The sequence below is a fragment of the Mustela nivalis genome, assembly GCF_964662115.1.
Source record: "Mustela nivalis genome assembly, chromosome: 9".
In the NCBI taxonomy this organism is placed as follows: Eukaryota; Metazoa; Chordata; class Mammalia; order Carnivora; family Mustelidae; genus Mustela; species Mustela nivalis.
This window is the reverse complement of record NC_139028.1, coordinates 21,770,379-21,794,905: the sequence shown is the minus strand read 5'-3', so window position 1 is coordinate 21,794,905 and position 24,527 is coordinate 21,770,379. Positions and strand designations below refer to the sequence as shown.

General features: G+C 54.5%; 1 protein-coding gene and 1 long non-coding RNA gene across 3 annotated transcripts; one reads left to right on the top strand and one right to left on the bottom strand.

The window, feature by feature from the left end:
• Positions 1–3,971: 3,971 nt before the first annotated feature.
• Positions 3,972–23,901, top strand: SCN4B (sodium voltage-gated channel beta subunit 4). Of its 2 annotated transcripts, XM_082682841.1 has the most exons (5): positions 4,020–4,396; positions 12,133–12,305; positions 13,324–13,552; positions 16,141–16,270; positions 20,049–23,901. In XM_082682841.1, the coding sequence occupies exons 1-5, from the start codon at positions 4,336–4,338 to the stop codon at positions 20,140–20,142; spliced, it is 687 nt and encodes a 228-aa protein (XP_082538967.1). In that variant the 5' UTR covers positions 4,020–4,335; the 3' UTR covers positions 20,143–23,901. The 2 variants fall into 2 exon arrangements, with proteins under 2 accessions (XP_082538966.1, XP_082538967.1); XM_082682840.1 differs by lacking the exon at positions 12,133–12,305 and having other exon boundaries at positions 3,972–4,396.
• Positions 5,155–6,773, bottom strand: LOC309840621. The gene is made up of 2 exons (XR_014298715.1): positions 6,672–6,773; positions 5,155–5,487 (listed from the first exon to the last, which is right to left on the bottom strand). It is a non-coding gene; the product is annotated as an uncharacterized lncRNA (long non-coding RNA).
• Positions 23,902–24,527: the final 626 nt, after the last annotated feature.

Sequence of the window (24,527 nt, the reverse complement as noted above, 5' to 3'; positions counted from 1 at the left end):
ACCGTAGCTGGGGGCAGGCGCTGGCACTCTGGGCTGGAGGGAGGAGGGTGGTGAGGAGGGACGTGCTGGGGACAGACGCAGGAAGGAGGCTCCCAAAAGTTTGTCCAGGTAGCAGCCACCCAAGCCCAACCTGAGAGGCAGAAGGGTTTGACGGCATTTAACTTTAAATTAATGCAGGCATGCAGGCAGAGAATCTCGCCTGCATTTCCACGGTCCTAGGGCTAGGGCTCTGTTTATAGCCAGAGGGAGGGCAGCTGAGAGAAGGGAGTGGAAGCAGATCCTGGTGTAGATCAGAGGCTGGTAGGAGAGGAGCTGTAGGGTGAAGTGTGCGGGGGCTCCCCGCAGAACCCCGTGTCTTCTGCCTTTTCCTGCTGGGTCTACGTCGCCGCCAGTGAGCTCTGTTACCTGCAAGGCCCAGACAGGGACGAGCACAGGGACAGGAGCTGCGCGGGGGCTTGTGGGGCAGGAGGGGGGGAGAGGGAGGAGGGGGAGGAGGGAGAAAGGGGTGGCAGGCTAGGGCCTTCGGGAGCCAGAGGCAGGAGGCTCCCTGCCAGGCTCCTGTTACTTAGGAGGAACTCCTCTTTAAATAGCTCCGGAAATCTCGGGAGGTCGCAGGAGCATTCCCTCACCCTCCCCGCTGTGTGGGGTCTAGGTGGCTGCCTTCTGAGAACCGACAGGGGATGGAGCCTTCTGTCTACCTGCTTTGGTAGAAGGTGGGACCGCCCAAGGCAGGCGGGCGCGAGTGCCTTCCCTTGGGAGAGCATTTCCAGGTCAGTCGCCGGGACCTTGAGCTCTGCCCCCAGGGGCTCCCCCTCTTCCCAGCTATCCCCGACCCTCCACACACTTTCCATCCTGGCTCCAGTCCAGCTGCCTGGAGGGCAGGAATGACAGTTTGCCTGCCTTCAGAGAGGACTATTGGACGGTTTCAAAGAATATATGTGCCCCCCCACCGCCTTTCTCCTTCCCCTTCAATCTGGACCCTATTTCCCCACCCCCTCCCCCTCCACCCAGATGACAGCTCCCTGACAGCTTCTTGGCAAGGGGTCCCCTCCCCATCCGCATCTCTGAAAACTTGTTCTTCCCCGTATTTCTGAGCTAGGCTGCCCAAGATGTGAGTGTGCATTCCCTGTCACCAAGGAGCAAGCCTGTCAGGGTGCCACTGTGTCCCAGCCACCATCCCCGCCCTCTGGGGACTTCCAGGGGATGGAGGGGAAAGAACAAAAGTGCCAGGTGCTGCAGTGTGTAGTCACCCCCCCACCAGGAGACAGGAGGTCTTGAGCTGGGCGGAAGGGGCTAAATCAGGGAGGTCCCTCAAAGAGATGGTTCTCAAAGGGTCGGAGAGGAGGTGCTCTGACCTTCTGTCACCCTGTCCTCGAGCACCCTCAGGACAGTCCTCCAAGCTGGATCAGTGGGCTAGGGTTTTGAGAATTTTTGAGGCAAGTGCTCTAAAAATGTGGAAATCTTCTAGCCACTAATGCATTCCTCAAGCACTTTTTCTGTCCGGGGTGTGGAACCCTCCTGGCGTTCTTCAGAGGAAAGCCGAGGGTGGAGGCAGGGAATCACATAGTGGGGGAGGTTCTAATCCTGGCTTTGAGACACACATTATCTGTGACCTTGGGCTATGCATTCTACCTCTCTGCGCCTGGATCTTCAGCTGTGAAATGCTTGTGTCTCCTGAGGATCCTTTGGACTCTCAGCAGGGTCGAAGGGAGGCTGTGGGGAGGGTAGAGGGCACTGGGGACAGGGCCCCTTTTCCTGCGGCCAGGATCTAAAGATAGCCAGAGAGCTCTGTCCCCTCCCCTCCCCTTCTCTGGGCAGGGGTCACTTGCCTTCCCTTTGGCTCACCTCCTCTCTCACCTCAGCCTCCTGTTCTGAGAAACTTGAGCCCTGCTGTAAAAATAAAGCAGGCCGGCCCGGTTGCCTGGACCTGTGAATCTAGTGTCCAGGACCTCCTCCTAGGAGAGGGCGGGCTTGGAGATGGGAAGAGACTTAGCATTTTGCGGGGGGGGGGGGGGGGGGCACAGACCTCTTTGAGAATAACAAGAACTAAAATGGACTGCGTGTTTACCCTCTGTCTACCACTCTGCTAAACATTTTTATATGCAACGATATCTCATTCGGTCCTTATAGTTAGGTCCACCCCCAAGGCTTGTAAGGCCTGGAGTAAGTGTATAAACGGAAATTACATATGTGCCTAAATATGAGTTCTAAATTGGGATAACAAAGGGTTAAAATGTATCTATTGTCCTCTGACTTGATTACTTTTCCTTGACCTTAATTTGAAGACCTAGTCCAAAAGGCCTTCTCTGGTCCACTCTCATGGGTGCCTGAGAACATTTCACCTGATGTCAAGTTCTAGACACTCCCTAGCCCCCTGCAAACAGCTGTACCTTGCCCACCACCGGTGCACCGTCAGACAGGGTAGGCTCCTGGGAGAAGGGGCCTGGGGAAGAGGCTGGCTCAGGGTTGAGTCATCAGAGCAGGGAATGCCAGAGGCCCAGATCTTCAGAGCCTGGTCTAGAAGAGGGAGGTACATGGACCACCCTCCTTTTCTGCCCCATGGGACCCCCTTGCCCAGGGGGGAGATGATAGCCAGAGGAGGGCCAGAGCAAGGCCCTGGGGGCTCAGGAGCCCAGGGCCCCTGAGGCCCCTCCCTGTCGTCCAGCCTAAGAGTGGCATTGTTCTTAACAATCTCACGAGGTAAATATCATTCCCTTCACCAGAGTACAGATGAGGCTTCTGCAGAAGATTGCATAACTTGCTCAAGGTCGGTCGGCAGTAGACGCTGGAGCTGGGATTGGACTCCCCAGCACCTAACCCCAGAGCTCCTGCAATACTGTCACAGCTCACGGAGGAAAGGCCGCGGGCCTCTCTTCTGGAAAAACAGGCATTCAGCATTTCTCAGCCAACATGGGGGTGGGGGTGGGGTCCATGATCTCCTTGAAGCCCACTAGGGGCCCTAGCTTAAGAAGGTGGGGTGCTAAAAAAAAAAGAAGAAGGTGGGGTGCTGGTGAAGCAACGGTGGGGCTGTGGCAGGGGTCAGGGCGTGTAGTGGGAGCAGGTTTTCGAGTTTGAATCAGCCTCCAGATGTATGATGAGTGGAGATCCAGGGAAGGAGATGGGATCTGTGACTGACGGAGGGGTCTGGATTGTTGGCAAGGGATTGTTGAAGAGGACAGTGAGAATAGCAGACCCTGGCTACCAGACCACCCCAAATAGCGTTTCTCACTCTTCCCTCAGAGGCTAGATAAGGCTTTCTGGGTAGAGGTCTCACTGCAGCCCTGCTACCAGGCTGTAACAGCAAGCAGGGAGGCCTGCCCTGGGCTCCTTCACCCCCGGACCCCAAAAGGGAGGCCCAGGGAACCTCCTGGAGGAGGGGGCAAAGGCAGAGTCTGAAGGGACAGCCTAGTTGGGAGAAATGAGAAGTAGGGGTGTGGCAGGAGGGTGTAGCTGGACGCAGATAGGGAGTGTTTGGCCCGGTTGCCTAGTTGGGAGCATCACGATTTCTCAGGAGTCTACGAAGAAATGGAAGAGGTTGGTGGGCGGTGGGCGGGGGCAGTTTGCAACTGGAAGCTTAGTTCCCGGAGCCCCAAACCTCGGGGGCGAAGGCGGAGGGCTGCAGGCGCTGGAGTCCGCAGTGGACCAGCCCACACGGGCTCACCCGCTGCGGCGGGGCGACCCGCGGACGTTCCAGTGGTCCCTCTGCGGTCCCGGGAGAGGGAGTCGCTACCCTACTCGTGGTCTCCAAAGCAGAACCAACACATCCTTCCAACACCAAGAGCTCCGTATCTACTCCCCCCAAAACTATCCTCCTAATTGGCAGCTCAGCGCCGGGAACGATGCGGGCGGCTGCGGGTGGCTCTGCAGTGCCAAGCCGCAGCCGCCCAGCCCGAGATGGTGAGGGAGTGGGGTGCCCGGCATGCTCCCGGGGCTCCCGGGTGGCGAGGTAGGGCGCGCCGGGCTGGGTGCGCAACGGGCGGGGGCGCCCCGGGCTCCGCGGCGGCCACCGCCCCTCCTGCGGCTGGAGCGCTTCCAGAGCAGAGGCGCAGCGCCGCTCTCCTCTGCGCCCGCTCAGCGGTCCTCGAGCTCATCGCCGTCCTCCTCCCCTTGCTCCTCCTTCTCTTGCCGCTGCCCTCAGCAGCAGCTCCGGGAGCCGGCTCCTCCTCTCCCTCCCTCCCCCAGCTCTTGCGGTCTCTCCGCTAACTTTCCCCGAGCCCGGGCGGGCGGCGCAGAGCTGCCGGCGGCTTCGCGGCCCACTGCAGACCGCGGGCTGCGAGCGGCTGTGCCCTGTATCTCGTCCCCGCGCCCCCGGCGCGCTCCGGAGACCACACGAAGATGCCCGGGGCCGGGGACAGAGGCGCAGCCCGGGCGAGATGGCTGGGCACTGGGCTTTTGGGTAAGGCAGCCCCGGCTTGATCCCTTCTCTTTCTCCACCCTCTTCTCCCCGGGGAGGAGACACTTGGAAGAGAAGTGCCTCGGACCCGGGTGGGCTTTGGAGCGTGGCGTGGTACGGAATAAGCCCTGCTGCCACCAGTTTTTTGCCGGCCGCCCTGCTCGGACGGCTGTGCCCCCTGGGGACCGTGCGTGTCCTCCGCCCCAGCGTCCAGCCCCGTGATTAGTTCTTTGCTGTCTCTGGTGCCTTCAGCTCCAGGCTTCTGGAGCTGCCTCTCGGGGCTGCAGTACGGGTCTCCCGGGTTCCGAGGTTTAGGGGTGCTAGGCGAGGGTGTCTGTGCCCTGGGTTGGGGGTAGGGGGGATGCCAGGGGGGTGCACGTGTGATCGTTGGGATGGTGCTTTCTACCCCTGCCCAGAGCTGTTTGCAACTTGGAGGCTTGTTGCCCAGGCATCAGGCATGCACCAATTGGAGGGGGTGGAGAGGGGAACGCGGGGGCGGAGGGGGGCTCCCCTTCCTCCTGGCCCTTTTTCTCTTTGTCTCCTCTGCCCTCTATCTCCTTCAGTGCCCACTGTCTTCCCTGAGGCTCCACACCAAGAACTGGAGAGGGTTGGAGGGACTTGGAGGATCATTCAAGCCCCCTTTTAGGAAGGATCTTGTCTCTCTTCTTAGGAAGAGATCCCACAGGGAGAACCTGTTTAATCTGCTCTCAGCTCTTGGTTTTGGGGGTGAATGTGAAGACTGAGGAGCTAGAGCCAGAGGCCACAGAAGGAACAGAGTCTTAATATCTATTAATATGGACATGATGGTTTCGAGTGGCGAACTCCAAGAGATTAGAGAATGAGGTTGGTCCAGAATATAATCTCCTCGTAAAACCGTAGCTGGATTTCGACGTAAACTGACTCCATCTCTGGCACCTGGACCTCTTCCTGTTTATACTTGTCAGATTTGGTTTTTGGCAGCTCCCCTCTCTGGACTGGGCGCATGATGTAGGCATTTGTGCTGAAAACAGGGAGACCCAGCTTTTAAGGGCAGTCCTTGCTGTTTCCGCAAATGTAAATAAACCGTCTGCAGACCTGCATGTTGGCACATGATCCTGGAGGGAGAGAGAGTATTTCTCTCACTCACGGGCCACTGATTTCATTGCATGCCCCCAGCTAGAGAGAAGACGCTGCTGTTTTCTCCTGCCCCTTTGGCACAGATGTGTGCTGGTTTCACCGTGGCCCTAATGAGGTTGGTCTCCATGAGGTCTAAGACGTCTCTTTCCGGGGGGTGGGCACCGTGCTGCTGCACACCCCACTCCCCCCATCCCATTTCTGATCAGCTCCAGTTCTCACGGTGACCACAGCTGGGGTAAGGGGGTCACTGGGGACTTCACATGCATGTGGTTGTTAATCCAGCCCACTCATCAACACCTCTGGCTTCCCTTCCGCCTACTGCCCGGCTGGGTGGTGGGATGCCAGTGCCTGGGCCATTAGAATATTCATAGAACCACGGGGGGGGGGGGGGACACACCACACCACACACTGGGGGAGGACTGTGGGCAGAGTCTCAGTACTTTTCTCCAGGGGGAAGTCCCCACTTCTTCCAAGGACCATTCCGTAAACTAGGTAGGAGCAGGAGCTCATTGGAGCAGGTTTGGGTGAGGCCCTGAGCTATCCTCTGGGAGCCCAGGAGAAAGCAGAGTGATTTTCAGGTGGGAGACTTACAGGCCCTAAAACTGGTCTTGCCTACTGCTCCCTGCCCCTCTGGTTTGCAGAGCGAATACCACCAGGGGCCCACTTTGGACCTCATCCAGGCGGCCACTGTTGAGCCCATCCAGGGGGCATTGCTTTGAGCTTGGGACCCAGGCACCGTCCTTGCCCTCAGTCTGGCCCGGGGAGAGCAGAAGCAACTGGACAGCCCACTGCAGGAAGTGTGGAAACCATATCACAGAGCTTCTCAAAGGATGAGGAAACCAGGGTCCAGAGGGGGGAAGGAGGCTCGCCCAACAGGGCCAACTGATGGTCACGTGGACTAGAATCTAGGTCTCCTGGGCTCTGTTAGCTCAACTTGCCTCCTAGTTGACCAAAGTTGGCTGAGAGGGAAGGTCAGCAGGACTGTGCAGATGAGCCGAGGGAAGCGGGAGGCATGCAGGGATGGAGGCCTGGGGGTCCAGACGACTGTGGAGACTGGACACGGAGCATTAGCCTCCCAGGAGTCCTTCACCCTCCCCCGCCCAGACCCCTGGCTTCATGTTGAGCTCAGTCTCACAGACTGATCCTACAGATTTCTCCTAACCTCACAAGACGTCCTTCTCTTCAGTGGAGGAAGAGTTTCCCAAGCTGCATCATTGCAGCTGGGGTTTCCGTGGGTGCCAGTCCCTTCCCGAGCTTGTAACTGGTAATATATCTGTCCTGCCCACCCCTTCCTTGTTCCCTCATTTGCTTAATTGCTGTGTTCTGTGTTTAATTATCACTTGTGAGGGCGCTATGTTGCACAACCCTCTCTCCCTTGGTATGTATTTATTAAGGGCTTGTTTAATGAGAACACAATTAAGGAGAGGGTGCTCAGACCCGCTCAGAGAAAAGGAAAGGGAAGGGGAGGTAAGGAGTTAACGCAGAAGAGGGCGGGAAAGGGGAAAACTGGTGGGGGCGTGGGGTGGGGTGGGGGAGAATGTACCAGGTTTGAGTCTGGCCCTGGTGACTGTTTTTTTCTGGAGATGCTGCCTTATGGGGTATCCCAAAGCCCTTTGGCCTGTCCACCCCCAACTGGGTTCTGTGTGAAATGTAGACCCCAGCATAGATTCTCAGACTTCGCCCTCTTGCTGAGTGTGGGGATCCCCGCACAAGCCTAGGCGAGCATTCCGCATTCTGCAGCCCTGCAAGAGGAAGGATAAGCACACCGTTTGGGCTTGTTGGCAAAGCTGGTTTTGTTGAGCATCCAGTCGTCTCTGAGGGCCCTGCTTCTGTCTCCTCGAAGCTCCTGGGGGTGGGCAGGAAGTATGCAGGTTGCCTAGGGAGAGGGAGCTAAGATCTTTCCTTTGTCTCTGGGCCCAGGGGCCTTGGTTGGCCCAGCCCTGCCTCCCACAGCCTCCAGAGCCCGACCCCCAGGGGGGGGTCTTGTCCTGCTGCCTCGGCCCACTTTCTGCCTCTCAGCTCTAACTTGGAGCCTGTCTGACTCCCCTGGGGCCCCGGAGTATCAGCTTCCTTATTACAGTCAGCCTGTTTCCACCTGCCATGCCAGGCAAAGCCTTGGAGCTAAACTTAGAGTCCAGGCCACCTTGCCCCTCTTTCCTCTTTGCCCTCAGGCCGTGTGTGTGTGTGTGTGTGTGTGTGTGTGTGTGTGTGTGTCCCTGTGACAGATCCTTGGATGTGGGAAAAGATGGAAGACCATTTCCTGCCTTGGCATTTGCCTTGGAATGTCTGCTGGGGGTCTGAAGACTGGCTGGTGGGAGTATTTAATAAGATTTGCATGCACCGAGTACTTTTATTGCCTTATTTAGTGGAACCTTGGAGTCCCAAGTCAATCCTCCTACAGAGCCCAGTCGTACCCAGGTGAGGATGGGAGGGACCGAAGGCTTCAGAGAGACATGAGCTTGCTGCTTAGGGCCTTTTAGTGAGCAAAGGCAAAGCTTTGGCGCTCAGGGTGGAATGCTACAGGATCATGGGGACTTGCCCCTCGGTCCCACGATGTCAGAGAGAGGCCCCCAATCCCAGATACAAATGTGCACACACTGAAATTCTCAACAGCTGAAATTCTAAGCAGCGTATTTACTCCATGAGGTGGTACAGGGGGCGAGTACAAAACGTGTGAATGGCTTGGAGACAAGCTCAGCAGACACTGGTTACTAAGCGAGGGGGGCCCTGGTTACTTCCAGACCTGGGATGAAGGCCAGACCTGCTCCCTCCCTCCATCCGAACACCATCCTCCTCTACCAGCAGGGTGCCTCAGTCAGGGGGGATGGACTCACTGAAGCCCTTCCTGTGTTTTGTAAGCTTGTGTTTTGGCTTCACACCAAGCTCAGAAGATAGGAAAGACAACCGTCCTAGTTGTCCTAGTTTGGGGGCCTGCGTGCTGGATGTGGCATCCCTGACTTTCTCAAGGTCAGCAGGCCAGCGGGCAGAGCAGGGCCTGCCTTGCACCTGCTGACCACCCCCCACCCCGCTCCTGGCCTGGCCATCCTACTGAAGCTCTTCTCTGGGGGTCTCCAGTAGATCAACACTCTGGCCTTGCTCCCTCTGTCCCCCTAGCACAGCTTCACATGGGAGAGAGCACCCTGGGGAGGGAGGGAGACAGGCCCCTGGGGCTTTCCTAAGCAGGAGCCTCTCAGACATTGCGGGGCAGGGCTTCCAGATTGCTGGGAGGATGTGTGGTGCAGAGGCCAGCCCTGCCCACCTTCTCTGATGCCTTCCCTTGGACAGGGCTCTGGACTTATCTGTGAAAGCCTCTGTGCCTTTCCTTTGTCCCCTCCAGGTGGTGGGGAGAATGGCAATGTTTCACTGTGGCAGTCCAGAGGATCTTACTTAAGTCACTCACACAGGCACACACTAATCAGGCAGAAATGTGCATTGTCATGAGAGCTAGACCTTAAAGAAATAGTCTGTCCTCTGTTCTGGACTGTTCTTTTGCTTTTTTTTTTTTTTTTTGCTTCTACCTATTTAAAGCAGTTTGAAAGATTTTACTTTGGATGTGTATTTTTGGTACTCTTGGAGATCCTATTCTGGCTGGGGTTGGGGAGGTGATCTGACACCTGACTTGAGTTCCCCCATCTTCCCCAGGATCCAGGTTCCTGGGCAAGGGGTTTCAGGGAGCACTGGAGGCTGGAGCTGTGGTTCTCCTTGGAGCTCAGGCCCCGAGGGAGGTCTGTAGTTATCAGGAAGAGTCTCCTGGGGGCTTTGCTGTCATAGCTCCGTATTCTCTTCCTTGGTTTGGAAGAAAATTGGAGATGGGAAGCAGAGCTGGGTTCTCCTACGTCATCTGGGCTGGAGGGCTGACTCTCCTGTCTGGTCTCTGTCCCCGACCTCCTGGGGAGGTGTGCCGCAGAGCAGGAGCAGAGGTAGAAAGAAAGCCTTGCACGCTAAGCAGAGGTAGCCTTGACAGTGTCAGTACCTCTTATTCCCCTCATTGGGGGTGTGGCCTTGAGCAAGTTCATGTCTCTGAGCCTGTTTCTTCATTCTGCATACTGAGGATAAAAATAATGACCACACAGGATTAGTATAAGGATTAAATGAGACAATGTATATAAAATGCCTGTCCTTTCTTAGAGGAAATGCCCAGCCCCCAATTCACCATTTACTCTGTGGCCCTGGGCCAGTTACTTAACCTCTCGGAGCCTCAATTTCATCTAATCTGTAAGATGAGAAAAAGTCTACCTACCTTTTGGTGTTCTAATAAAAGTTGGCGCTCCTATGTAGAAACCCTCTAGCACAGTAGTTCTCAAGGTATTATCCCTGATCCCAGCAGTCCCTGGAGTCATTTAGAAATACAAGTTTTCAGGCACTAGATATACTGAATCAGAAACTCCAGAGGGAGGGCCAAGCTCTTTGGTGTCCTCCAGGTGATCTGATGTTCCCTCAAATTGGAAAAGCCACTGCTCTAGAACACTTCCTGGCACCTAAGAGCCGATCAAAGAAGGAGGGCTAACTTCTCAGCACTGATGGGAACCTTGGTGGGCAAGTCCCGCTATATTAGGATGTAAGAAAGGATCCCCCCCCCCTTTGGGGCTTTGGAATGCTAGAAATGTTTCTTGTTGACCTTAGGTAAGTCAGTTAACCTCTCTGTGCTTAGTTGTCTCCTCTGTAAGCAGGACCTATGCTAGTATGTCCCTCATAGGATGGGGTTGAGGATCAAATGGGCACATCAGCTATTATCGACAGTGGCAGGGGTCACGATGGGTCACTGCACCCCTGGGGTTCTTTCTGGCCTTTGGAGGTAAGAACGCTCCCCTTTGCCTTCAGAAGCTAGGGTGATGCGAAGAAGGTCAGAGGAGCCCCAAGGGCAAGGAACAGAGCAGCCAGCTCTCTTCAAGCCTTCTCTGTCATTTAAAAAGCATTGCTTAGGGGAGAAAAGCAAGGGAAAGCTGGATAGGGGCCATGGGGGATCAAGGTAGACAAAGGAGGTCCTTCTTTAGGAGTGAGGATGGGCTCGAAAGAGCAAGGTTGTTGACCTTTAGAACAAAGACGACCCTGGCTCTCTTGGGAACAACACCAATTCTGGGGATGGACCTGGGACAACAGAGGGTTTCAGGGGGCCCGGCCAGTACACCTGGTCACCACAACCGGGTATCCTCCCATGTGGGGCCTTGTGGTCCTGTGTCTCCAGCAGGCAGTGAGAGTAACAGATCAGTCTGGGGCCTCAAAGAGTGGCGTTGTAGGATCGAAGTAGCTGAGAGAAGGTGCGGTCTGGGAGGAAACATTGGGCAAACTTTGGGACAGGAATTAGTCCAGCCGTATGGCTCTCCTCAACTGCCCACGAGCTCTTAGGTAGACCTGGGCTCAGACTTCAAGAATCCCTAGAAGTTGTACAACTTTGGGCAAGACACTTTGCTCTTCTGAGCCTTGCCTTTCCCATCTGTAAATGCAGGATTAGTGATGCCCATCTTACTGGTGTGGGTTGGGAAGGCAATACCCGCTGGCAGCTCGTAGCAAGGTTCTGGGCCCAGTCGGGGGGAACCCGACTAGGACTGTCTCGGAGACCTCAGGTGCTCCTTTCACGTCGTGGCGAGGACACCACCTAGGCATCTTATTCTGACGCCCCTCCCCTTGGGCCTCCTCCAGGACTCTGTAGGACAGGAGGGCCAGGGCCCGTTACAAGGACTCATGAGGGGGGAGTCCCAAAGGCCAAGAGTGGAGACTAATGGTTTCCACTCGCCCCAGCGGCGGGGGTGTGTGTGGGGGCGGGTCCGGAGGGACCAGCGGTCCTGCACCCTCTCCAAGCCGCCCCGGCTCCAGCATCCCTGGGGTCGGGAATCGGCCTCCACCCGTGTCTCCCGCCCTCCCTCCCACTCTCTCCTGGGATCGCGTTCCGCCGCTCGCTCGCCGCCACCCGGTGCGGCCCAGTCCCTTCCCCGCCTGGGCCGGCTCCCTCCTGTTCCCGGGGTCCCGACCCGTGGTCCGAGGGTGTGGGACCCCGCCGGCTAAGCACGCTGGGGCGGGAGGTGGCCCTCTGCCTCTCCGCCTGTTGGCGCCGGTGAGCGTGTCCAGGGCTCGCGGATGAGAGGCGGCGGCGCAGTGTCGCGGGATGCGTTTGGCCATTTTCTCTTCTCCGCGAGGGACTAGGCTCCGGCATGCCCCCTCCGCTCTTCTCCTGCCCCGGGCCCCGCCCCACTCCCCATCCGGGAAACGTAACCAGGGGGCAGCGCACCGTCCTATGCGAAACTCCCACGGCAAACAGGTGGAGCCCGTCCCGCGCACGGGGTGGTGCGGGGATGGCACTTGCGGAGACTGCGCCCGCAGGGTAGGGGCGCGGCCTCGCGGCAAGGGCCTCGTTTTCCTGGGTTGGGGCGACCTCTGGTGGTCATTCCGGGTGCCACACGGGCAGCTCCCTGGCCCAGGCCGAGGGGGAGAGATGAATGAGGACAGGTGGCTCAGGCAGTGTTAACTGAGGTAAAGAGAACCATCCTCCGGAAGTTGATACACAGGGCGACAGCGACCTCCCTGTCTGGCCTGGCCACTCCTCCCTGCCTGAGTGTCCTCTTCCAGAGCTCCAGGCTGGAGATTCCAGTGAGGTTTTCTTAAGAGAGGTGGTGCCTGTCACACAGGTCTCTTCCTGCTCCCGGTGTCCTTGTCGCTGGAGGTGTCTGTGGGAAAGGCCACCACCATCTACGCTGTCAATGGCACAGAGATCCTGCTACCCTGCACCTTCTCCAGCTGCTTTGGCTTTCAAGACCTCCACTTCTGGTGGTCCTACAACATCAGTGATACCTACAGGATTGTAAGTAGTAGGGGAAGGGACAGGACATCTCAGACACTCCTCCCTTCCCTATCACCTCACCCCTGCCTTCCTTTCCCCTGTTCTGGTCCTTTCTGGACTGACCTCACTGTGATGGTCCCCAGAATCCACCTTTTGTCATCCTTTCTCCTAGCATTCTTTCCAGAGCCTGTCCAGAAGGATCTAAGTGGAAAGGATGCTTAGACGGTGTTGCCAGAATTTGGGTTTGTTGGAGTTCTTGGCTAGAGTCCTTTGTCTGGTCTGAAGAAATGCCCGAAACTTGGATAGTTTGTGTAAAAATAATTCAATTTAAAAGACAGGAGAGAGAAAGACCTTTGGAAGGCTTGGAGAGAGGAAATGAGAAGAGTCCAAATGTGAGAAGGGCTGGGGAACTGGACCTAGAAAGAACAGAGGGGCGGCTAGGGAAGAGAAAGGTCTTCTGAGGGTGCACCGGCAGGGCTGTGGGCTGGCGGTGGAGATGGACCAGCCCGCAGGTGTTTAGTGAGTACTCACGGTGCAGTCTCGTAGGGGACCCGAAGTGTATATAAGGAGGCCACAAGAGACCAACTCTGGATGTAATGAAACACTGGGCTCAGGGACGCTGATGGACAGTGCTGTAGGATTGACCCAAATATTGATGGAGAGCCAGAATTCAGATGGACAGGGTACAAGTCGTCAGCAAAAGCTGTGGACGGTGGTGGTGACAGAGGGAAATAAGAGTGGTAATTGCCAGAGCCATTACGTAAAAGGCTTTTATGAAGAAAGAGATAAAAGCTGTGCTGCGTTCCAGGGAGATCTTAATGACAGAAAATGGGTTTAGCTTGAAGCAAGTGAAATTCAGGTTAGACAGGCAGCGCTATCGGTATTGGAAGGAAACCAAGTGGGGGGAGCACCTCTGGCTGTAGGCTCTCTCAAGACCTGGACAGTGAGGCACCCAAGGAATGGGCTGGAGTGATGCGGTAACTCTTGAGGACCACGATTCTTTCTGAGCCCCCTCTTCCCCATCCCTTTCCTCCCCTAGCTCATAGACGGGACGGTAAAGAACGAGAAGTCTGACCCCAAGGTGAAGTTCAAAAGTGATGATCGCATCACTCTGGAGGGTTCCACTAAGGAGAAGATGAACAACATTTCCATTCTGCTGAGGAACCTGGAATTCAGTGACACAGGCAAATACACCTGTCATGTGCAGAACCCCAAGGAGAATAATTTTCAGCACCAGGCTACCATCTTCCTCCAAGTCGTTGATAAACGTAAGCAGTGGGGGCTGGGATGAGGGCGGTGGGATGGGAAGCATGGCGGGGAGCCCCACTCAGTGGGGTCAAAGGTCATTTCAGTCAAATGGCAAAATGGACCACCTTGGTGTTTTCTTTTGCTTTACGCTTTTGAAAGTTACTGGAGTCACTTCTGGAAGCTCAGATAACCTGGCTCTAATACCTAGTCTGCCCCTAAGGAATAGCTTATGATAAAGACTTCGCCCCTCAGGGCCTGGTTTTCCTCACCTGCAAATTCTGCCCCATCCTAGGATGCTCGTGAGAAGCAGGGATGGGATATAGGATGGTTCGTGGTGGGAAAGTTCTCTGTGTGAGCTGATGATTACCGCTCTTGTGTACGCCCCTAGCAACTGTTAATCGAAAGCCAGGCATCAGAACAAATGGGACATGAATAATCCCCAGTGTTCTTCCTTGAGGAAGGACTATAGTCCAGGGTAAGACAGAAAATGGGTCAACAGAGGACAGACAGAGGGACAGAGCATGTAGAGCCACAGGCAACTGAGACTGAGTCACTGCTCCCCTCTGGAGGTGGAACCACAGCTGAGGACTGCAGTCTGCCACAGGTGGGGCAGGGGGACAGGGAGGAAGCCTGTGAGGAGCAGCCAGCTGGTCACATGACCACCGACACTAGAGGTAGTTAGAGAAGGGGCTGGTGGGGTTATGCTGGGCTTCATGGATGGGGAGCCTGGAAGGTGAAGGGGGCACAGAAGTAGAGTAAAAGGAAGAAACCTATTTGTGCTGCATTTCTTGGGTGCCTGGGAACTCACTGCTCTCCTGGATGAAGTGAGGTGCTTGGAGAGAGAGAGATGCCCATGGGTTCACTGTTGACTGTGCCAAGGGAAGAGCCAGAGGCCTTCCAGGCAGCTCTCTCTGAGCCTAGAGCTGTTGGCGTCAAGGCTGTGTATGGCATCATCTCATCCTTTCGTTGGTCTGGATGTTGTCTTGCTTGTGTTCAGCCTTTGCGGGAGGGAAGAGGAGGGGAAGGGAACCAACAATTATGAAGGATAAATTTATGGAGGATCTTGAACACTGAGTTAGGTGCTGTCCATTACCTTTGCATCTTTGTCCCTCCCATGTCCCTTTGAAGGCATCTTCCTTTTTATAGATTCCTTCATTCATCTAGTCAACAAATATCTGTTGGGCAATGACTTATGTGGCACCTACTGTGGCATGAACAAGGTAGACAAGTTTCTGCCTTTATGGAATTTCCATCTAGTCAGGGGAGATATGTAGTAAACAAAATAAGAAGAAAATGGTGTTGTATGAGGGAGCATGGCTGGTGTTGTAGGGAAAAAGCAAAATGGGGAGGGAGAGATGGGGTGCCAGCAGGGTCACCAGGGAAGGCCTCACGGAAAAGGTGACACAGCATAAGGACCTTTGAGGGACCAATGAGGATGTCTTTGGGAAGATAGTCCAGGCAGAAGAAACAGCAAGTGCAAAGGCCCTGAGGCCTATACTTGAACATCAATGAGGCCAATGTGGCTGGAGCAGGGCAAATAGCAAGAAATGAGTCAAGTTAAGCCATGTTATGTGGAGCCTTGTCAGCCTGCATGAGATGGGAGCCATTGAAGAGCTCTGAGCAGATGAGTTAACCTAGAACAAGCTCTCTGTGGGGCCAAGAATAGACAATGAAGTAAGGAGTCTGGTTAAGAGGCCCCTACAAATGTCTAGGCCGGATGTCTTGAGCCAATGTGGTATTGAGAGATCAGATTCTGGAATTTTTTAAAAAAATATTTTATTTATTTATTTAACAGAGAAAGACAAAATGAGAGAGGGAACACAAGCAGGGGGAGTGGGAGAGGGAGAAACAGGCTTCTTGCAGAGCAGGGAGCCCAATGCCGGGCTCGATTCCAGAACCCTGGAATCATGATCTGAACTGAAGGCGGATGCTTAACGATTGAGCATCCCAGGTGCCCCTGGATTCTGGAATTTTTAAGTTAAGTCTGTTAGGATTCTCAGGGGGATTGAATGTGGGGTTCGGAGAAGGGAGGGGTCAAGGATGACTCCAAGGATTTTGGTCAGAACAGTGGGAAGGATGGAGTTTTCTCAATGGAGGTGGGGAGACGGAGCAGGATCCAGAGGTCACGAGTTCAGTTTTCAGATGAGGAAACTGAGGGAGAGGGCTAACGTGGCCAGCTCAGAGTTACAGCCTGTTAGTGACTACTGAGACCCTGAAGTTAAAATCCAGACGCCCTGACCCCAAAGTCTTCCAGCCACGTAAAAGTTGTTTCAGGGAGATTCTTGATTTTTCCTGTGTGGACGAAGGAGGTCCAGAAAGAGACAATGACAGGTTTAATGTGGCAGTTTTGGGGGCCAAGTCAAACCACGGTGGGCCCTGAGTGTGAATTATTCCAGAACCGTGTGTGTGTCCATGGGAGAGTATGTGTGTGAGGGGTTGTGCCTTAGCCGGGTAGACGCCATGTTCCAGCTTCTGTTTCCTGTGGGGGTGGGTGCATCCCAGATGCCAGGGTTGGAGGGGTGTAGTCATCGGGCTGCCATCGTGCTGGGCTCCAGGTGACTCCTGCTCCCCTCACCTGCCCCCTTCTCTCCCTGATCTGGCCATACAGTGGAAGAAGTGGACAACACGGTGACCCTCATCATCCTGGGCGTCGTGGGTGGGGTCATCGGGCTCCTCATCCTCATCCTGCTGGTCAAGAAGTTCATTGCCTTCATCATCAAGAAGACTCAGGAGAAGAAGTGAGTTGACTCCATTGCACGCTCCTGTCCTCCCACTGGCCCACCACACACTCCTGTCTTGTGTTGTGGGTGTTTTCAGCATCGTCTCATTCCACCGTCATCTGCCCCCATCCGCCTTCATCCTTCCATCTGTCCCCTCGTCACGTCCTCTCTTCCCACTCCTACTACTCTTTGCTGTCTCCCAGCCCCTCTTCCTGTCCCTCCTAGTACATATTTATTGAGCACAATGGGTTCCCTGAGTACATGAACTTACTCTTCCTTATCCGGCTTCCTCATGCATCCCATTAAACATCTCTCTTTCCATTTGTACCTCCCCAACCTAAGTCCTACCAAAGGATTTAGATGCCTTGTTTTTTTCCATCAGAGAAAAGCCGAGATTCCAAGTATAGAAACTCTAAAATGGGAAGACCCTTCTTGAGAGATCGGAGTCTTACTGTGAGACTCTGGAAGTTCACATGGGGGAGACTAAAAAAAACCCCCACAAAGGCTGATAGGGCCTCCCCAGAAGCCTCAGGGTGAGCTCAGGTTTGAGATAGACATCTTAAGGAGAAGGGGAGGGAAAACAGGGAGGTAGAGAGGGTATGAGCTCCAGGTCCAGAATTGCTAGAACTATGTCAGGCTCCAGAGAAGCAGGAGTGAATATAAAAAGGCATTTGGAAATTGTATTTTTTTTTATTTTATTTATTTACTTGAGAGAGAGAGAGAGAGAGAAATAGAGTGAGAGAGGGAGAGAGAACACAAGCATGAATGAGGGGAAGGGGCAGAGAGAGGAAGAAGCAGACTCTCCACTGAGCAGGGAACCCCATGCGGGGCTCGATCCCAGGATCCCGAGATCATGACCTGAGCCAAAGGCAGGTGTTTAACTGATTGAGCCACTCAGGTGCCCCTGGAAGTTGTATTATCAGCAAGAAAGATGAGAGGAGACATTGGAGCAGAGAGAGGGGTAGCAGCAAGGAGATGCCAGGGGGAAGGGAGAGCTGCTCTCTTTCTGTTCCTGTTCACTCTGCTTTGTTGAGAGAGGGAATTAGGCTTGAAAGGGCAGAAGTTGTGCTGGTAACAAGGGAAGGAAGCTGAAGTCAGGAAGGCACCGGGGGGGGTGGGGGTGGGGAAGGGGAGGCACTGACTGAGATAGATGGAGAATTCTTGGATTGTCTCCTTGCGTCGTGGCCAGAGTTTTGGAGATTTTGAAAGAGAGGCCAGGGGCATGGAATTAGACCAAATTCTCTTTTTGGTTTTGCTACTGATGGTTAGCAAAACTGGAAAACAGATTATTCAACCCGTGGTTTAAGAGCACCTAGAAAAGAAAATAGCGATCCTTGGGAGCTGCCATGGGCTCATCAAGAACAAGGCAGGCCAGACATTTTCCTGCCAGGGCACTGGTGGATCAGGAGACGGCTGCAGGCGGTAATGCTTCTTGTTACTCAGTGAATGCCCACCACGTGTTAGGTACTGTGTTAGGTATTTATGTGATAGCCACGATTTTTATATTTTACAGTCGAGCGTGGTGGGGCTCAGAGTAGTGATGTAGCTTGCCCAAGGCCACACAGCTGGAAAGTGTTAGACCTGAAAGTGTTAGACCTGTTTGCATCCTGGCTTGTTTGGCTTCAAAGCTTTAACCACGGTCACTGTATCCTCCTGATTCGGGTAGTATATCCAGAGTTCATTCATTCCTTCTTTCATGTGATGGCTGTTTCTGAAGTAGCGTGTACAAGGCACTGTGCCAGGTGCTGTAGGAAATTCTGGAAGGAATGAGATTCTGCCCGTGAGTAAAGAAGACAGGGCGTGTATGCAAATCAATGTGAGACAAGGTAGAGAGGATGGGTGCCAACAAAGACATGTTATAGAATGATCCAGGGCTTCCAAAGAGGGTGGAATACTAGGGAAGGGTTTTTGGTTGAAGGATGTTTGTGGCAGGCCTTGCAAGACGATGTAATGTAAGCCCTGGGGAGGGTGAGGAGAAGGTCCTTCCTGAACTGCTGAGAGCAGAGGCAGGGTCTAGGAAGAGACATGTGTCTGGAGAACAAGGTGTTTTGTCAGTCGAGAGACTGGGTGGATTGGTAGGGGGAAGGAGAGAACAAGCCTGCACAGGGCATTGCCGGGAGACCCCTGGGGACTGGGGAGTCTGGGTTGAGACTGGCTTTTTTCCTGGGTTCAGAGGGGCTGATGAAGGCTTTCAAGGCCTGGCATGATCAGAAGGCTTTGGAAGAAGGGGTCTGGCCTTGATGAGCACAGGGAGGGCAGGGGGAGGCTGGAGGCGGGAGACAGACCACAGGGAAACTTGAGAGGGGTCCTCTGAGTGCGAGGAAAGCCTGCATGAACAGCAGAGATGGGGTGGCTTCCCCAGAAGGGAGGTGTTGGACAACATCTCAGGGTTTCCACTCGTGGGGCAGTTCCCCCTCTCTCCTTTCCTGCTCATCTTTGTCGGTCTCAAATTCTGTGACCTGTCCAAAGAGCCCTCCCTGACCCCTCGGAGGAGGCTTCCTATGTGGATCCCTCTTTGGTAAACCCTTCCTCCTATCACTTATCACATCGTACTGTGGTTACTCATTGAATGTCACGTTCTCTGGAAGACTGTGAGTTTTCTGAGAGCAGGCAGCCTCCTAGTCTGACAACGTGCTTGGTACCCAGCAGATCCTCAGAAAAGCAGAGTGCTTGGGAGTACAGTGATGTGGACGGGAATTGTCTGGGTTGACTACCTTAAGTATAGAGATATGTAGATAGATTGATCAATCGATCGATCGATTTGCATAGAGGTCTTTACTGGTATGCCACAGGCTTCTGCTCATTCATTGTTATTAAGATTTGAATTACACCAGGAATGATATCAAGTTTTCAGGGACCTAGTGACTATGTTGGAGAACAAAACTGGGATCTAGGAGGAGCTTGAAAGGCTGGAGCTACGGACTAAATTTTGCAGAACAAAACGGATGAAGACAAAATAGTTAAGTCCTTCCTGAAGGCCTCGAAGCCGGCTACACAAGTCCGGGGTGAGGCTGAGATAGTTCAGCCACAGAAGCCATGAAACAGGCTTGAAAGTTTTCCCAAGCAGCAAGCTCAAACTGATGTAGCTGTGAGGTTCCCCGGAGCGCTCTGCACAGCCCGGGTGCTGCGGGCGAGGGTAGGGTGGGACATGCTCGCTCTGGAGCGTGCCCAGCTGCCAGCAGGAGGTGGGGATGTCTTCCCAAGTAACTATCTCCCCTTCCTGCTGCCATCTCCCATCCTACCACACTCTGCCCACCTCCGCCTTCCCTGCTGCCCAGACCTCGGCCTGCACCGCCACTGGCATGAGCATTCTTCTCCCTCTGGTCACAGCCAGCTCAGAGAGGAAGGGGGTCTGCAGAAGGAGCTCTTTGACCTTGCCATTGCCATACTGCCTGCTGGCCCGCACCCTTCCCGCTGGGTTGGCGCAGCCTGGGAATGAACCTGGTTTGGCTCCCCCTGTGCACTGATCCTTGGGACCAGCGCCTGGTCCCTTGCCTTTCACCAGGCTGGGATGACTCGGTGATAGTGGGCCTTATGGGCCCTCTCTGCGTGCCAGGCCCTGTTCTAGGTGCATCCCCATGAAGAAGGTCATCGTCATATCCATTTTATAGATGAGAAAACTGAGGCCCAGAGGGGTTCAGTGACTTGACCTCTTGCCACCTTTGCCTGACAGAGGGCCATGGGGTCGGCATGGGGCTGGTCTCAGGGCCCAGGCTTCTGTCCACAGCCAAGCCCTTACTCTGGTCCCTCTCCTCACCCGCTCACCAGCTCCCTCTCCTCCTTTCTCCCTCTCCAGGAAGGAGTGCCTCGTGAGTTCCTCAGGGAATGATAACACAGAGAATGGGCTGCCTGGCTCTAAGGCGGAAGAGAAACCACCAACCAAAGTGTGAGCCCCCACTGGGGGCCAAGCCGCAGCCTGGGCCTCACTTGCTGATGACGAACTGATGCTTGAGCCATGTCCGTGAACCCACGTGCCTGAGACACCTGCTGCTTGGCTCCAACTGTAGTCTTCCTGGGGAGAAACTGGGGTCCTGCCCAGCCTGCCTGCTCCCTCCCAGCCAGGGCTCCCGAGGGATGGGGGCTGGCCAGGAGAGGGGGCTTGTGGAAAGTTCAGGAAAGGAAAGGAGGGCTGGGTGGTGTGGAGGGCGGTTTCCCTGACACCTGGGGTACATGGGGTCTTCTTTAGTCTCCTGACCCTGTATGAGCAATACCTTGGTTTTCCTCCAGTTTTCTCTTTAAGAGAGGCTTGGGGGGATCATGAGGCCTGCCCTAACAGATGAATAATAGTGTGGAGATCTAACCCTTTTGGTGGTGGATGTGGCCTAGAAGATTCTGTACAGGATCCGGGGTGGGAGCCTACTGGAGGGGTGCTGATAGTGAGAGGCTCCGATGGATACTGACCCCCCAGGTCCCTCTAGTAAGGCGCTTCCCTCCCTCCCACACAGGGTGTCTGGCAGCCCCTGATCCATCCCCACTCCCCAGACCCCTGCCACCCCCCCTGCTTCTTGGAGTCTGTGAACCCTCCCAACTAGGGCTGGCCACCCTGGTCTTGGGGTCCCGGCCCCCCTAGCCTGCTCCTCTGATCTCTGAGTTTCTAAGGGGCTCGTGTTGGGGAGCCTCCCGCCTTCCTGGAGCACTGGGGTGCTACCTATGCCTTTCCTAGCATTTCTCCTTGTGGAAACAGGACTGCAGAGATGGGAGAGCCTATGTCCGGGACCTCTTGGCCACTGGGATGCCCACCCCAGCCCCACCCATCCTGGCTGCCCCTTCTTGGCATGGCCGGCCCATTGCCGCCCCTGGGAACTCCTGAGCCTGCCTCCCCTCCGCTCTTCTTTCCCTGAGGCAGCAGGTGGCATCCTCTTGCTTGAGGTGTTGTTCCCTCAAATCCTCCCCTCCCACGGATTCACGCCCACACCTCCCTTGCCTCTTGCTCATCCATCACACCTTCTCCCCTGGCCCAGGGTTGTTCACCTCCACCCTGGGGTCAAGGGCTTGCTTTCACCTCAGGGATCCTCTTGCTTCAGAAGAGGGGGCCCCTTGTGTTTTCTGGCTGCTTCCTGTTCAGCTGTGTCACCCCTTCCTCACCTCCCCCAGGGTTGGGGAGGAGCAGGGAGAGGGTGCTCAGTCTTCCTTTGCTTTCCTGAGAACTGGTTTGCACACCCCTGTGTGGGGGGCTGGACTGTGCCTTAGCTTGTCATGTCCAGGCTCATCCCCTCCATCCCCTCTCCAGCCTGTGCATGACAGCCAGCCCTGGGGTGTCGCTATGAGGGGTTCCCCAACCTGCCTCCGCCCAAGGTCATGCTGGAGACCCTGGAGCTGGGGTGGTGCCACCCACGGCCCCCTGGACACTGATGGAATCTTGGAGCTGTTGGAAGACAGTGGTGGTGTCCCCACGGGGCGGGAGGGATTAAGTGAGTGCTGCGGTGTTAGAGGAGGACTCTGCCATCTGCTTCTGCTCACTTCCTCTCTGATACTCTGTCCTTTGGGCCTGGGAGGAATGCGAGGGCAGTAGCCTCCCTTTCCAGAGGTTTTTTTTTTTTTTTTTTCCCCTTTCCTTCCTCCTTTCCAAAGAGGTTATGGGGACTGCCTCAGGATTCTCCCTGTTAAAAAGCAGCTGCTGGCTTCCCCCAAGATGGGGGTAGGGGAGACTGAGGAACAGCAGCTCCGGCAGGTGCCTGGCTGTGGCCTGTGGCCCTCACTCCACCTGATGGGTTCGCAGGGTCCCACTTTGATCTGCCTGCAGGACTCCCATCCTTGTCCCCCCAGAACCTGAGGCGCAGGCTCAGATTGTCCTGGTTGGGAAGCAGACAGACAAGAGCTACCAGCCATTTGGAAAACTTCTTGTGTCTACCTTCATGAAAGCTGCTTTCTTTCTCCCTCCCAGCTCCAACATTTGAATGAGCTGAATCAGCTGGGCTCCCCTTACTGGCTTTGGAGGAGGCCAGGTATATAGAGCAGGGGGGCTGTGGGGGAAGAGCATCATCCTTTCCACTCCTGGGTCTACTATTGACTGATAGGTGGGTCATGCATCTTCTCTGGGCTCAGCTTTTCCCATCTATAAAGTGGGTGTAATCATATGTACCTACCTCCTGGGTTGTGGGGCTTGGTGAGTTTTTGTTTTAAAACAAACAAACTAACAGACAGACAGACAAACAACTTTTTGGCTTGGAAAGGGATCTAGGAGGCCAGGCATTATAATTGGAGGAATTGTTCCAAGTCTGTCCTGTCCTCACCTCTGTGTCCCATCCCTAGGAGACACATGCACACACACTCACACATGCACACTCGCACGCATGCACTTTCTCTTTCACTCTTGCGCACGTTCTCTCTCTTCCCACTCCTCCCCCTTGGAATTATTTTAGTCTTTGTAATATTAGAAACTTTGGCTCTGATGCTTAAAGCTTCTGATCCACGACTCTTGTTTGGGAGTTTCCAATAGAGGTGAGATGATAGGGAATCTGGGGGACATTTTGGGTAGTCCCAGTGACTGCGGGCACTATGGACATTTAGAGAGTGCTCAGGAATGCTCAGCTTCATCCTCACAACAGAGAATTGTTGTGCCCTAACGCTGGGGTGAAACCCATGGAGGAACATGGGCATGGATTTGCAGTAGAATGTCTGTGGGCAAAGCCATCTTCTCAGACAGAGCCTCAGTGCATGCAGATCTGCAGGGGCTGGTGAAGGTATTTCCCGGGCTTGTGGGCTAGAGAGAACCATTTACAGAGCTGATCTTGGGAGCCCTGCAGGCACGCAGCTGTGCTGACAGTCAAGTCAGTGAGACCAAAGATACAGTTTTCTGAGCTCCCCATCTTTGACCTCAAAACGGGACCTCAGCATTCCAGGCCTTGGGTTTCTCCCTGGGTAGGAATTGAACAAAAGCTCATCAGAATGAATCTGTAAGGCTATAGTGATCTGTGAGAGGGGTCAATGGATTTCAGACATTACCCACCTGCCTGGCTGATCAGAGCAGGAGGTGAAGCGAGGGGTGTGACAGCGTGTCCCAGAGATGGTGGCAGGTGATGGTGTATATGGAGACGCATGCCTGTGGCCTGGGGGTCTAGATGGGGGAGACTCGGCAACATTTGGGGAGCCATCTTCCCTGGCCTGAGCTACACCTGTTGGGACACCAGGAACCTGAGAAAAGATAAGAGACAGAGGGGAAGACCAGCCATGCTCTTTGGTTCCATAACTCTGTGACTCCACGACTCCCTCCCACCGTTATGGACAGCTGCCAGGAGTGCTAGGGGAGGGAGGACAAGGAGGGGAATTTCTTGGGAAAAAACCCTACAGCTTGCTTCACCTCACTGTGTCCCAGGTTGGAGTCCCTCCCCTCCCACCTCCCACCTAATATTCAGAGCTTTTGACTATCTTATGCATGGTTTATTCCTCTGGCTTGGATGACAATACCCATAGTCACTTTTTTTTTTTTTATATATATATAACTATAGATCAAAACAATGCAGCAGGGGGTCTGAGGCCTCTGGTCCATGGGTGCCTCTGGGAGGCACAGATATGCACACACCCAGCAATGACTTGTGTTCAAGCACAGAACAGATGTGATCAACTATCATGCCTTTATAACACGTTTGGCATTGTAGAATTTTATTTAGCTTTGCCTTGAATGAAATAAAAATTATGTTTAATAGAAATGGCTTGGGGTTTCCATCTTTGACTTATTGAGAGTTGGGTTCCTGGTTTTTTTTTTTTTTTAAGATTTTATTTATTTATTTGACAGAGAGAGATCACAAGTAGACAGAGAGGCAGGCAGAGAGAGAGAGGGAAGCAGGCTCCCTGCCGAGCAGAGAGCCCGACGTGGGACTCGATCCCAGGACCCTGAGATCATGACCCGAGCCGAAGGCAGTGGCTCAACCCACTGAGCCACCCAGGCGCCCCGGGTTCCTGTTTTATTGCTTGCCAGCTGTAACTGGGGCAAGTTCCTTTACTTCCCTGAGCCCCAGTCTCCATGTCTAAAATATTACCTGCCTAGGTAGGATCACACATGGAAAATGTCGAAGAATGTGTGGCCTGTTCCCAGGCATTCAAGTTATATTAGTGCTGATTCCTTTTCTGGAGAAGTTGGAAAGCCAACCTTTTAATACTGGCGTCCTTGGCAGGCCTCCCTGGACTGCTGACCTTGGTAATGATCCCAGTACCACTAAATGCCATCGCATCCCCTTCCCTGGGCCTCCTGCCCCAGGATAACATCTGGAAACAGCTGAAATCGGCTTCAAATGAACAAGGACAGCCTTGGAGAGGAAGAGCACTGGACGAATAC